Source organism: Gigantopelta aegis, chromosome 7 (assembly GCF_016097555.1).
Source record: "Gigantopelta aegis isolate Gae_Host chromosome 7, Gae_host_genome, whole genome shotgun sequence".
NCBI classification, from domain to species: domain Eukaryota; kingdom Metazoa; phylum Mollusca; class Gastropoda; order Neomphalida; family Peltospiridae; genus Gigantopelta; species Gigantopelta aegis.
The window spans coordinates 11,938,177-11,954,002 of NC_054705.1; the positions used below are offsets into that span (position 1 = coordinate 11,938,177).

General features: G+C 37.2%; 1 protein-coding gene across 1 annotated transcript; it reads left to right on the forward strand.

Annotated features, from left to right (window-relative positions):
* The first annotated feature begins 2,055 nt into the window (after nt 1-2,055).
* LOC121377892 (dentin sialophosphoprotein-like) lies at nt 2,056-14,328 on the forward strand. Its single transcript, XM_041505990.1, has 5 exons — nt 2,056-2,937; nt 3,328-3,943; nt 4,293-6,024; nt 8,618-8,835; nt 13,768-14,328. The coding sequence occupies exons 1-5, from the start codon at nt 2,523-2,525 to the stop codon at nt 13,877-13,879; spliced, it is 3,093 nt and encodes a 1,030-aa protein (XP_041361924.1). The 5' UTR covers nt 2,056-2,522; the 3' UTR covers nt 13,880-14,328.
* Nucleotides 14,329-15,826: the final 1,498 nt, after the last annotated feature.

Here is a 15,826-nt window from a genome sequence, read left to right on the forward strand (position 1 = left end):
TCTCAATTGCTTGAAATAATTTTGAAAGTTAGTATTCTGATGTCACCGGTAGATGTCGCTCGAAGCACAACACTGCCTACGTCACGACAAATTTCACAGAGTGCGCACAGACTTGGGGTGCGTTTCTTTTCACCTCTCCTGGTCATGTTCCAACTGTTCTGTCCTGGTTGTATCCCCTCTCCAGATATCGTAAGACTTAGCAAAATTATTGGTTTTAAGGGTTTGTAACGTTTTGTATTGAGACACTTACTTGTCTGAACTTTATTGTTACTGAAATGGTTCACGAACTGTGAAGAAAAATCTCACAAATGAACAACAAGCAAACGACAACAAATCGGATGTTGATTGCGCGAACCGTGCACGAGAAAACAAACCGAACCAAAAATGATAACGGTCACGTGGTATACCAACGTCTGTGACGTTTACATAGGGAGATTCGCTCTAAAAATAGATTGGACCTCGCTTGCTTAACGGTTTTTTCTCGAGTGCACGCACGTTGTTAAGAAATACAAAAAAATGCATTTCGTGGTTTTACAAACATCAGGATTACCAGGATTACCAAAAGGGTTTCCTCTAAAGAAATATGTCAGAATGACTATATGTTTGACGTCCAACAGCCGATGATAAGATAAAAATCAATGTGCTCTAGAGGCGTCGTTAAATAAAAGAAACTTTAACAAAGGTAAATACCTCATGAAGTGATGACCAGATCAATCTAAAAATTGAAAAGTTAACACAACATAAAAACGCTGTGCAGAAATATAAATATGATAGGTAAATAGATTTAAATATTGGAATTAACTCTGAGTCAATCTTTAAAAAAAAAAAGACAACCTTTAACTCACGTTCATTTTTAATATGCAGCATTTTATATGAATACACAACAGCGATCATAGCCATCACATACCAGTGTCAGTTATTATTTACAAGAATACCCAGTTCCCTGTTAGTCATTATTTACAGGAATACCCAGTTCACTGTTAGTCATTTTTACAGGAATACACAGTTATTATTTACAGGAATATCCAGTTTGTCATTATTTACAGGAATACCCAATCATTATTTACAGGAATACCCAATCATTATAGGTACTAAGTCGCTAGTTAGCCCAAGTACTCTGCCGTTCGAGAGCCAACCACACGGTTGGCAAATATTCCCACTTTAATACAACAAAAATGCTTTGTTTGACGCTAAATAGCTATTTTTACACTGATAATTTTCAAATTCGCCGACAACAAATATTTCACATAATAACCACTAATTCGCACATTACAGGAAGAAACCCGACAGCACCCCTTTTCAATAATGTTCCGGTAAAATACGTAGGTGCTGAAGTGTGGTTAATATGTGAAATATATACAAACTATGTATGGCTTACGCAAATTCCAGTAAATGGTTTCGTTTTTGCATAACCCGTCATAACCGTTTAAATGATGTTCTAACTTTAATGTGCGACCGGAAAATGGTTTACGCAAATCGTTCTCGCAATTTTCAGAGGGTCGTGCCTGTGACGGCAGCATATCCCCCACCTCCTCTTATTACATAGAAAGAAAGAAATATTTTATTTAACGACGCACTCAACACATTTTATTTACGGTTATATGGCGTCAGACATATGGTTAAGGACCACACAGATATTAAGAGAAAAAACCCGCTATCGCCACTTCATGGGCTACTCTTTTTCGATTGGCAGCAAGGGATCTTTTATATGTACCATCCCACAGACATGGTCGTACATGCCACGACCTTTGATATACCAGTCGTGGTGCACTGACTGGAACGAGAAATAGCCCAATGGACCCACGGACGGGGATCGATCCCACGCCGACCGCGCATCGAGCGAGCGCTGTACCACATGGCTACGCTTATAACATACAACATGTTTGTTATACAACAAATAGCTGTTGTTTAGAATGTGCTGAGGTATCGCTTAACAAGCATTTCTTTCTTTTCCTTTCTATGGTTCATTTAGAACTGTAGCTAGCTTAGTATGTTGATGTGCTCATCCTTATATCACGTACTATAATGCTTATGTTTTAATATTTGCAGTCATGTCAAAGCCAGGACTTAAAGACGTCGACGAAGGAGCGATTATATAATTGACCTGTAGAAGAGAAAACTGAGGAAAGACAACACACCAACAGCCGATCAGACATTACGACATAGATGGTGGCGTCAGACGACAATTCTACAGCCAATCAAATATTACAAGACATACAATCTGACAGCTATTCCATAATCCACAACCAATCAAATATTATAAGATATATGATATCGACAGCTAGACCATAATCCACAACCAACCAAATATTAACAGATCAAAGATGTCTAAATCAGATCAGGTCTGTTCCAGCAGTGAGTAATTCGATAACTGTCTATAATCACAATGGAAAACTCACGTAAGGTCAGCACGTGATCGTCAGTGTCAGACAGCGACCAACGTATCACTGGAACCAACGTATCCTAGGTGTCAACTATAGCGTTACTTACAAAGCACATTTTTGGAGATTATTATTATTAAGATGGAAAAATACACAACAAACAATGGACTGAATATCACATGCTGCTTTGGTGACGTCACTAAAGCCGAGGCAGAAGGAATAGTGACTGGACAGTACTGTGATATGAAAAGGCCTAGTATGGTGACGACGTCACTTTGTCAACTAGCGGGGATTGAGCACGACGTTCTCTCCAATCTCATCGCTGCTGAACGCGGAACTGATCACCTTGAATTGGGAGACGTTTACTGTTTTCATCCACGAAGTTACGGGATCACACTCCCATTCAAAACAATTTGTTTTGCTGGAGTCATGCGTCATGGTGCCGCCCTAATTAATTATGAATGGAAATGTAGCATGCTAAAGCTATACAAGGTGATTTTAAAGGAAGCGAACCGGCTGCGATTGAAGTCACTTGCAATACCTCTACTGGGAGCAGGTTAGTCAGCTTCATACACGGTACAGAACATGCTAACAATATTCTATTGATACATGCATATGTAGATACCCACGACATTATGGTATTTTTATCTGCACCTTCATTGTTTTCCTATTCAGACATCTCGTATCTTTCAACTTCTTCTGCGATTAATCTTCAGATTCCAGTGCTTGACATTCCATGGTTCTACCGCAACAAAATTAATGCTTGTCTTACGTGGTCTCTTATGGCACACGCCATCTGTCATCACGTGTTCTTTCCATATTTGCAACAATGGGCACATCACATACCACAGTCTCCTGTCGATTTATCATTTGGATTTTACATATTAGTTTACTTTCTTATAATGTTTGTGTTTAGTTATTGGTTCTGTTCTTATTTTATCTGCAGGACAGGCTGGCGCTCCCTTGAAACTTGCTGTAGACGTTCTAATAGCAGCATTATGTAACTACAAAGAAGGAACGTTAACCAACATATTTATAGTCAGCTGTGATGGCAAAGTCCATAGTGAAATAATAAAACAATGGGAAGAAAAGTTTGTTAAAGATGCAGCTCCAAAAAAAGGTTTTGTACAATCTGTCAAAAATGCTGTCCAGACAATTGAAAACAAATGTACATGGAACACAAACGACCGAAAAGGTCACAAGCACGACAAGCGTCATGCCAATCAATCGCAAATGCAGCAGGATACTAATTTCGGAAGTAACGTAGATGTTCATCGTTCCGCATATAATTCCCGTTCTGTTGGTAGAGGACGTGGAAAACGGGTATCATTGGGGAAGGAACGTTATGATCAGAAAGCATCTACACAATCTGATGCTACAAGACGAAATGATCAGCATAGAGGTAAACCATTCCGTCATCAACCTGAAGCACCAAGAATGGATAAACAAATTGGAGATGGACAAGAGTATAATTCTCCGGAAGTAGAGGATAGGCCAAACTCCATCCCCCTTTTGGCAGACATCCTGGTAAGCAGACATAGGGCTGAATGGAGAGCAGGAACGTTATTTGATCAGAAAGCCAGTCAGTCACAATGTTGATGATTCAACAAAGCAAGAAGCTGCTGATTCGATAGAAGACCCCACTAACAAGACTTTTCATTCACCAGACGAGTCCACATCGACCTGAAACACCACTAAACTGATTTCCAATTCAGAGATCCTCAAAACATACTTTTCATTCACCAGACGAGTCCACTAAACAGATTTCTGATTCGGCAGAAGAGTCCACAAAACATACTTCTGATTCACCAGACGAGTCCACAAAACATACTTCTGATTCACCAGACGAGTCAACAAAACATACTTCTGATTCACCAGACGAGTCCACAAAACATACTTCTGATTCACCAGACGAGTGCACACACTTCTGATTGACGAGTCCACAAAACATACTTCTGATTCACCAGAAGAGTCCACAAAACATACTTCTGATTCACCAGACGAGTCCACAAAACATACTAAACAGATTTCTGGTTCACAAGACGAGTCCACGAAACATACTTCTGATTCACCAGACGAGTCAACAAAACAGATTTCTGATTCATCAGAAGAGTCCACAAAATATACTTCTGATTCACCAGACGAGTCCACAAAACATACTTCTGATTCACCAAACGAGTCCATAAAACATACTTCTGATTCACCAGACGAGTCAACAAAACAGATTTCTGATTCACCACACGCGTCAACAAAACATACTTCTGATTCACCAGACGAGTCAATACAACATACTAAATATACTTCTAATTCACCAGACGAGTCAACAAAACATACTTCTGATTCACCAGACGAGTCCACTAAACATGCTTCTGATTCACCAGACGAGTCCACAAAACATACTAAACATATTTCTGATTCATCAGAAGATTCCACTAAACATACTTCTGATTCACCAGACGAGTCCACAAAACATACTAAACAGATTTCTGATTCACCAGGCGAGTTAACAAAACATACTTCTGATTCACCAGACGAGTCAACAAAACATACTAAACAGATTTCTGATTCACCAGACGGGTCCACAAAACATACTTCTAATTCACCGGACGAGTCAACAAAACATACTTCTGATTCACCAGACGAGTCCACTAAACATACTTCTGATTCACCAGACGAGTCAACAAAACAGATTTATGATTCACCAGACGAGTCAACAAAACATACTTCTGATTCACCAGACGAGTTAACAAAACATACTAAACAGATGTCAGATTCACCAGACGAGTCAACAAAACATACTTCAGATTCACCAGACGAGTCAACAAAACATACTTCAGATTCACCAGATGAGTCAACAAAACATACTTCTGATTCACCAGACGAGTCAACAGAACATACTTCTGATTCACCAGACGAGTCAACAAAACATACTTCTGATTTATCAGACGAGTCCACTAAACATACTTCTGATTCACCAGACGAGTCCACAAACGATACTGAACAGATTTCTGATTCATCAGAAGAGTCAACAAAACAGATTTCTGATTCATTAGAAGAGTCAATAAAACAGATTTCTGATTCACCAGAAAAGTCAACAAAATATACTTCTGATTCATCAGAAGAGTCAACAAAACAGATTTCTGATTCATCAGAAGAGTCAACAAAACAGATTTCTGATTCACCAGAAAAGTCAACAAAGCAGATTTCTGATTCATCAGAAGAGTCAACAAAGCCGACGTCTGGTTCTAATTCACCAACTGACCAGAGTAAACAACAGACATCTGATTCACCTGGAGAGTCAAATGAACGTCTGACTTCTGATTCCATGGGAATGGCAACTGACCAACATTCTACCGTTTGCAAGACAACTGGACCCGATACCTGTGCTATCTGCATGGACGATATCACCAACCCTAAACGTCTGAGTAAATGCGGCCACACGTTCTGCACGGACTGTATCGACAACTGTTTTAATAACTTCAAGCCTGTCTGTCCCACCTGCAACATGGTGTATGGAATCCTCACCGGGGACATGCCTCCTGGGACAATGAGCGACAAGGTCATTCCTAACATCAGTTGTCCTGGTTACGAAGGTCACGGGGTCATCGTCATTGACTACTATTTTGATGATGGAACGCAGACGGTAATTAAGTCAGTGGGTCAGTCATGAAGGGTTGATTGCATTTGTACTAAATGACAACAGAAAAATAGAATGTCTTCCTTTAGGTTGTAATATGAACTAGAACAATACAGAAAGTTTGCTGGTTTGCAATTTCAAACATACAGAGGGTTTCTACTTTTGTTAATATGATATGTGATAATTTAAACCATGGGCACTATGCATAAAAAGGTTGGTTTTGTTTAAAGACACCACTAGAGCACATTGATTTATTAATCGCTTATTGGATGTCAAACATTTGGTAATTCTGATATATGACAGACATTTCTTTACTGGCATTCAACATAATTATGGCACATTTTATATGCATAGCACAAAATTATTATTATGTTTATTTTGTTGGGGGGGGTCTCACTTTTATCATTTTATTTTAACTTTAGGTATATATAATTATATTTCTGAAAATTATATAATTATAAAATATATGTAATATACACTTTTGTATTAATAATTTTCTTTCTTCATTTAAAAAAACAAAATTATAATATACATATATATATACTACTCAAAAGAATTTAAGCGTCAAAAATTTATAACCAAATAAGTTTCAGAGTGTATTAGATTGATGATGTAAACTACACCAAAACTTTAATTTATTGTTCCATATTTACAAAAAACACACAAATAAACGTCACTGTATACAAGAAAGTCACATGACATGCTGTCAAAGTTGAAGGTTGTCAAACATGGATTTTACACATTAGAACATTCGTTTAATAGTGTGTGAATCCACCCCTGGCGCGAATACACTCGACACATCGTTGCCTCATGCTGTTGATCAGACGTCTGAAGAACTCTTGGGGAATGGCCTGCCACTCTGCCATAAGAAGTTGACCCAGATCATGAAGGTTGGCCGGAGGGGCATGGTTATCCCGAACTCTCCTGCCTAATTCGTCCCAGGCGTTCTCTATTGGGGCCAAGTCAGGCGAATATGCTGGCCAATCCATCCTGGCGATACCTTGTTGTCTGAGAAAGTCCGTTACCACCCTGGCGCGGTGGGGTCTGGCATTGTCATCCTGCAGAACTGCCCCGCCGCCAATCTGCTGAAGGCCTGGGAGAGCCAACGACCGGATAATCTCATTCAGATAGCGGATTCCATTCAGATTGCCATCCACCATATAGAGGGGGGTCCTGTGGTGGATAGAGATGCCGCCCCACACCATGACGCTGCCACCACCGAACCGGTGACGTTGTCTAACGTTAACGTCAGCGAAGCGCTCCTCAGGACGTCTGTAAACACGAACCCGACCGTCGTTGAACTGGAGACTAAACCTGGACTCATCAGTGAACATTACTCGACCCCACTGAACACGTTGCCACCGCAGATGAAGTGTGCACCAGTGACGTCTGGCCGTTCTGTGACGTGGTAGGAGTGGTGGTCGAACAGCCTGGCGACGGCAGCGTAGATTATTGGCTCTCAGACGATTGCGTATGGTTTGATCAGACACTCGAGTTCCAGTCGCAGTCCGCAGATTGTCACGTAATCGGCGTGCAGTGGATGTGCGTTGACGTAGAGCCATATTGGTGATGTAGCGGTCCTCTCTATTTGTAGTGCTTCGGGGTCTTCCCGAACGTGGACGATTTCGAACAGAATTCGTTGCTTGGTACCGTTGCCACAGTCGGCCAACGACACTCTGACTGACACCAAGTCTCAGAGCAACATTTCTTTGCGTATTGCCATCCTGAAGCCAAGCAATAGCCCTTCCTCGATCTTCGATAGTCAGTTGACGTCGTACCATTGTCGAATTTGGAGTGTGCACCGTACACGAACGCAAGCTCCAATTATACGGAAATTCAGCATTGGGAACATGGAATACATATGCAAAGCGTGCAAATGAAGCGCTTTGTGAAAAAGCAAGTTATGGGCACTTAACAGACCTTTCGCTTTCGCCCTAATTTACGTGCAAATGTAAGCATGTTTTCGCCATTAGAACTAGTCGACAATGTCAATGACAGTGGATTTTAATTCATTTATGGGTTGCTTAGACCCACTTTCGTCAAAATGGAACAATACCATGCGTGACATTATGGTCTAGCTAATATAATTGACATTCAGAAAATAATGTCGAAAATATCGTCTGACCCTTAAATTCTTTTGAGTAGATACATATACACACATATACATATACATATAGATATACATATACATATACATATACATATACATATACATATACATATACATATAGATATACATATACATGAATGAACTGTTTTATTTAACGACGCACTCAACACATTTTATTTACGGTTATATGGTGTCGGACATATGGTTAAGGACCACACAGATATTAAGGGAGGAAATCCACTCGCCACTTCATGGGCTACTCTTTTCGATTAGCAGCAAGGGATATTTTATGTGCACCATCCCATAAACAGGATAGCACATTCCACGGCCTTTGATATACCAGTCATGGTGCACTGCCTGGAGCGAGACCCGCCGACAGGGATCGATCCCAGACCGACCGCGCATCAAGCGAGCGCTTTACCACTGGGCTACTATACATATACACATATACATATACATATATTTATTTATTTAAATTTTCTCTTATAGGACCAGCACCCGAACCCAGGCAAGCCCTATCACGGAACTAGACGAAGAGGGTTTCTTCCTGACACCGACGAGGGGCGATCCATACTCCGGTTACTAAAAATAGCCTTCGACCGGATGCTGACTTTCACCATTGGTCAGTCGACCATCACCGGAAGAGAAGACACAGTCACGTGGGGTGATATTTCCCACAAGACTAATACGCATGGAGGACCAGACAGGTAGTATCAAGAATTGGATATTCTTTCTTGTTTTTTAATTTTCTTAGGATAACATCTAACACAGCCTTCGATATACCAGTCGTGGTGCATTAGCTGGATGGAACGGCAAATAGCCCAATGAATCCATTGACGGGGAACGATCCTAGACCGACCGTGCAGCAATCGAGTGCTTTACCAGTGGGCTACGTCCCACTCCGATATCATTAGTTCACACAATCTGATCAATGATCGATTAACAATCAGTAAAAATGTAATAGAAAAATTGTAATTTGGGATACTAAATCTGCCACTAGCAAAACAGACAGATAATTTATTAACATCTTACCTTATATACATCACACATACACAAAACAAAACAAACAAAAAAGTACATATGCCATTCCTTATAATATATTGTATTCCTTTTTTTATTATTATTATTATTATTATTATTTAAAGTATCATGATTTCTATTTTATAATTGTGTGTTCTTTGTTTTGTGTTGTTTAATTCCACAGCCAACTCGTTTTTGAGATGAACTTATGCTTTGCTATACGTGTTTTATAATACTTGTTACTTAATACAGTAAACTATATACTCGTATTATGGAATTCTGAGAGACAGTATAGTTAAATAGTACAAGTATATACAATTAAAATAAAGACAGGCTGTAGGTATAGAGGTTTTCTTACATTAAAACGTCTAATGCCTAAGTTTAACTAGTACATAACTTTTTGGGACCAAATATTTTAAATGTTTATGTCTTTCCAATAGTGTTTAATTTTCTTATTATCATAATAATAATAACTCATAGCATACCAAAGGGACGCAATTCTGTACTGTACTCCAATATACTCGATTTATGTATCAATGCTTGCTAGACATTACTAAACAAAACACCAGTAGAGACAGATACATAATACGTTTAGATCCAGAACCAATGTCTACAGACACTACTAATCAAAACACCACTAGAGACAGATACATAATACGTTTAGATCCAGAACCAATGTCCACAGACATTACTAATCAAAACACCACTAGAGACAGATACATAATACGTTTAGATCCAGAACCAATGTCCACAGACACTACTACTAATACATAATACGTTTAGATCCAGAACCATGTCCCACTAATCAAAACAAGACTAGACAGATACATAATACTTTTAGATCCAGAACCAATGTCCACAGACATTACTAATCAAAACACCACTAGAGACAGATACATAATACGTTTAGATCCAGAACCAATGTCCACAGACACTACTAATCAAAACACCACTAGAGACAGATACATAATACTTTTAAATCCAGAACCAATGTCCACAGACATTACTAATCAAAACACCACTAGAGACAGATACATAATACGTTTAGATCCAGAACCAATGTCCACAGACACTACTAATCAAAACACCACTAGAGACAGATACATAATACTTTTAAATCCAGAACCAAACCAATGTCCATCAAAACACACTACAGATACATAATCAGAAACATCAAAACCACTAGAGACAGATACATAATACTTTTAGATCCAGATGTCCACAGACATTACTAATCAAACACCACTAGAGACAGATACTAATACTTTTAGATCCAGACCAGAACCAATGTCCACAGACATTACTAATAGAGACAGATACTTTTAGATCCAGAACCAATGTCCACAGACATTACTAATCAACACACCACTAGAGACAGATACATAATACGTTTTAGATCCAGAACCAATGTCCACAGACATTACTCATCAAAACACCACTAGAGACAGACACATAATACCTTTTAGATCCAGAATCAATGTCCACAGACATTACTAATCAACACACCACTAGAGACAGATACACAATGCTTTTAGATCCAGAACCAATGTCCACAGACATTACTAATCAAAACACCACTAGAGACAGATACATAATGCGCGCACACACACACACATATATATATGTATATATATTCTGAAAAATATCAGATACTTTGATTGCACTGAATATATATATATATAGATATGTAGATATAGTATATATATATATATATATATATATATATATATATTTATCCTATAACTTACCCATGATATCCATGTTATAAACCCATGTGATAATTTACTTTATTAACCCGGTTAATAATGGTATACAAATCTGCAAGGTCTCTAGGTAATTTATTGCTGTGGATGGGTCTTTTCCTTACAAGCCAACAAGACCTGTGTACCTGAGCGTAACGTTTTCAAAGCTTTGTTTAAAATGCGTGACGTCAAACTAATCTGTGCTAATCGTGATGACGTCATATTATCGATGGCAAAAGTTTAGTACTGTGATTTACTGTTATAGGATAAATAGAATTCGCTACTCGTATTTTTTAATATGTAAATAGAATTCACTACTCATATTTTTTAATATGTAAAATATCAACCTCGTCTAGTTAATCGGTATTTGTCTCGGCAGAGCCTCGACAAATACCGATTAAAGTCGCACTCCCTAGTTCCATCCAGCGAAAATAAATTATAATTTGGTTAATCTACAAAGTTGTAACACACTTAGATCACGTTTTTATCAAATGGAGTGAAAAAGAAGGTTTTATATCGATAAATACCATGGGAATCCCCATGTCCCAATTGCTTGAAATAATTTTGAAAGTTAGTCGCTCGAAGCACAACACTGCCTACGTCACGACAAAATTCACAGACTTGGGGTGCGTTTCTTTCACCTCTCCTGGACATGTTCCAACTGTTTTGTCCTGGTTGTATCCCCTCTCCAGATATCGTAAGACTTAGCAAAATTATTTGTTTTAAGGGTTTGTAACGTTTTGTATTGAGACACTTACTTGTCTGAACTTTATTGTTACTGAAAATGTTCACGAACTGTGAAGAAAAATCTCACAAATGAACAACAACAAATCGGATGTTGATTGCGCGAACCGTGCACGAGAAAACAAACCAAACCAAAATGATAACGGTCACGTGGTATACCAACGTCTGTGACATTGAAATGGAAATATCCCCTCTAAAAATAGATTAGACCTTGTCTGCTCAACGGTTTTTTCTCAAACGTGCGTCCGTTTTTAAGAAATACGAAAAATGTATTTTGTGGTATTACAAACACCAGGATTACCAGGATTACCAAAAAACACATCAGGTGAATGGAAATATATATTCTAAATAATAAACGGTAAGTAAAGTGCAATTTTATTTGTGAAAAAAATGGGTTTATTAGCGAAAAACAACGCCGTAATGGTTAACAACTAGCCGTAACTAGGGTGTGTCCCTTTAACATAGTTACGGTTGATATTTTCCATATTAAAAAATACTCGTGACGAATCCTCTATTTATCCTATAACTTACCCATGATATCCATGTCATAAACCCATGTGATAAGTTACTTTATTAACCCGGTTAATAATGGTATGCAAATTTACAAGGTCTCTAGGTAATGTGTTGCTATGGATGGGTCATTTGCTTACAAGCCAACAAGACCCGTGTGCCTGAGCGTAACGTTTTCAAAGATTTGTTTAAAATGCGTGACGTCAAACTAATCTGTGCTAATCGTGATGACGTCATATTATCGATGGCGGCGACTTTAGTACTGTGATTTACTAAAAAATTAATTAGAATATTATTTTAGAAGTGTTATAGGATAAATAGAATTCGCTACTCGTGTTTTTTAATATGTAAAATATCAACCTCGTCTAGTTAATCGGTAACATAGACTCGGTTGATATTTTCCATATTAAAAAATACTCGTGACGAATCCTCTATATATATATATAAACCGCTTCCTACGCCAGTGCTAGTTTACCTTGATGGTTCAACAATTGTTCGTGATTTAATTAGGTGAGACTTTAATAAAGTGTGTTTGTCTGTCTGTCTTTAAATTCCGTTTGAAAGAGGGTGGTCTGAACTTCGCATTTGACGTTAACGATTCGGTTTTGATACCCACTAAAAATCTGCTTGAACTAAATTATTATATTTGCGCATGATCGACGGGTTCGTGATTTTTGGGGGCGCAATTTAAGATGTTTGAAGTCCATTAAAAATCTGTTTGAACTGAAACATTTTATACGTGAGATAACTTCTGGTAACGGCCTGGGCGAAATGAAATTGCGTTCAGTTTTATTCTGTTTGAACGATAAACCGAGTGGCGGATATAGGGGGAGGGTACGGTTTTAAAACCGCTTTAAAGGGACAGACCCTAGTTTTTAAACACTACAACATGTTTTTAATTATTATAGCCGTTTATGATCACTGAAATCAAACATTTCTTATATCTTATTGTTTAGTGTATCCATTTCCGTAGAACCGAAGTGTTTCTGGTCATTCTGTTGTTTCTAATATTATAAAATGCATTTTTCATATTTTTAAAAACGCATGTGCGTCTGAGAAGTAACGGTTATTGATTCGAGTTCTAGTCTATTTTTAAGGATATTTTCCACTTTTAACGTCACAGACTCTTGTTTCACTCTGTTGTAACTTTATCCAGGTGTGTTACAGGTTTGTAGATTAACTAAACTTAGTGTTCATGTTGTAACTTTATCCAGGTGTGTTACAGGTTTGTAGATTAACTAAACTTAGTGTTCATGTTGTAACTTTATCCAGGTGTGTTACAGGTTTGTAGATTAACTAAACTTAGTGTTCATGTTGTAACTGTATCCAAGTGTGTTACAGGTTTGTAGATTAACTAAACTTAGTGTTCATGTTGTAACTGTATCCAAGTGTGTTACAGCTTTGTAGATTAACTAAACTTAGTGTTCATGTTGTAACTTTATCCAGGTGTCTTACAGGTTTGTAGATTAACTAAACTTAGTGTCTATTTTTACGACTTGAAACTAGGGCCTGCGTCTTTAAGCTGCCAAGTAAACTATCGTTCAGTGAGACAATAAGGTATAGACGCACGTTGTTGTTATTGATATTGTTGTTTATTTTAAATTGTTTTTGCTTTTTTTTCAGAAATGCTTTTCCAGATCCTACTTTTTTGTCACGAGTTAGGAACGACCTTGCGGACAAGGGTGTGACTGAACAAGATGCCTGCCTTCAACAAACTGAGCTAGATTTGCCATAGTTAACTTTGATAGTTGGGGTATCACGATACACATATGTATCGATGTATCACGATACACATATGTATCGATGTATCACGATACACATATGTATCGATGTATCACGATACATATATATATCGATGTATCACGATACACATATGTATCGATGTATCACGATACTACTGTTGATGATACGATACACGTTATCTTGTTATTTTGACCCTATATGGATTCCTATTTTAATTTCATATCGATTTACAAAAACCAATTTTGAACATTAATTTGATGTAAGCACGTTAAATTCCGACATTTGGTCTGACAGTCTTGTGTGGGCATACAACCAACACATACTCTATTATTAGTTTATTTAGATGTGTCACAGGTTTGTAGATTAAGCAAACTTAAGTGTCTATTACCACGGCCTGAAATTTTGATGTGATTTTATCCTGCAATCAATCAATCATATATATATATATATATATATATATATATATATATATATATATATATATATATATATATATATATATATATATATATATATATATATATATATATAAATGATTAGATAAATTTCTGTATTTTTGGTAACTGACAAAAACTTACAAACAAAAGGAATCTTATATTGTTCATGGTTATTTGTTTTTTTAAAGTTCAATAATTTGATTTTTAAAACCGTTTTGCAGACAACATTCATTCATTCATTCATTCATTCATTCATGTTTCGTTTTATGTGGATTGCAGGATAAATAAATAATTTTATAATAATATTATTTTTACGAAACTTTTGTAATATAATAACGGTCATGAAATAGTCTTTATTTGAAACATATGAAACACAAATGTCATGAACAAGCAAAGAAACGCAAGTATTAATTTTGTTTTGTTTTAACAAATTTTAACTTATTCCTTTTGAATCCAATTAGCTTTTGTGTTTAATAATATCATTTGTCTATTTCGTGAGTTAATTGTATTATTATAGGATGTTAAACGAGCTTCCATGAGCGAGTGACAGTGAAAACTATTTCACGAGGGACATAAACATGATACGAAATAGAAGCGAGTTTAATATCCTATTTATTACCCATAATCGATCTTAATTTATATCACTCAACTCGTTTGGTTGACGTTTCTGTAATGTAGTGCACCAATCGATGACGTCACGAAGTGTTACGTCCCACTTGGTATTCTAGTGGGACGTATCACTTTGATATGTACCAAGATATGTTTAACAATATGGGTAATGATCGTTTATTCGTTACGCTGAATAGGGGCCGTTCAAATTTTACGTAACGCTATTTTTTCAAAATTAGACACACACCCCCTCCCAGTAATGCTAAACCATACACACATCCCCCCCAAAAAATTACGTAACGCTTGGATCGCCTCTCCCCCCTCACAAATAAGTCATGCTATGACTGTAATATGTTAACGTACTGTTTTGCGATATGGAAAAGCACAAATGCGCATTTCAACTCATTTATTATTGTTGTTTACATTTGTGATCTAGCTATAACCTATATATAGTCCGTCCCATTTTACAAATTTAAAAAAAAAAAAATCAGTTTCGTTTGATGCAAGAAAAAACGTAAAAGTGTTTTGGACATAACATTAAACAACAACTATTTCTATGTGCAATTTAGAAAACAATCGGCTCAGAAATAAATAACTTGTACTAAATTCCATAGTATAAAAACGGCGTTCCCTGTGGGACGGACTATATTAACCTACGTCAAACATTGTCGCCATGATAGAGCGTTTATGAACAATAACTAAAAACAAAACAAACAAAAAAACAAAAACACAACAACAACAACACACTAAAAAAAAAACAACAACCTAAGAACAATATTTTAGTGACAAAAAAGGTTCGTTACGTAACGCTGTTCAGTACACCTACCCACCCCCTGTAACACTACATAATATTTGGACATACACCCACCCACTCTTTCGAGCGTTACGTGAAC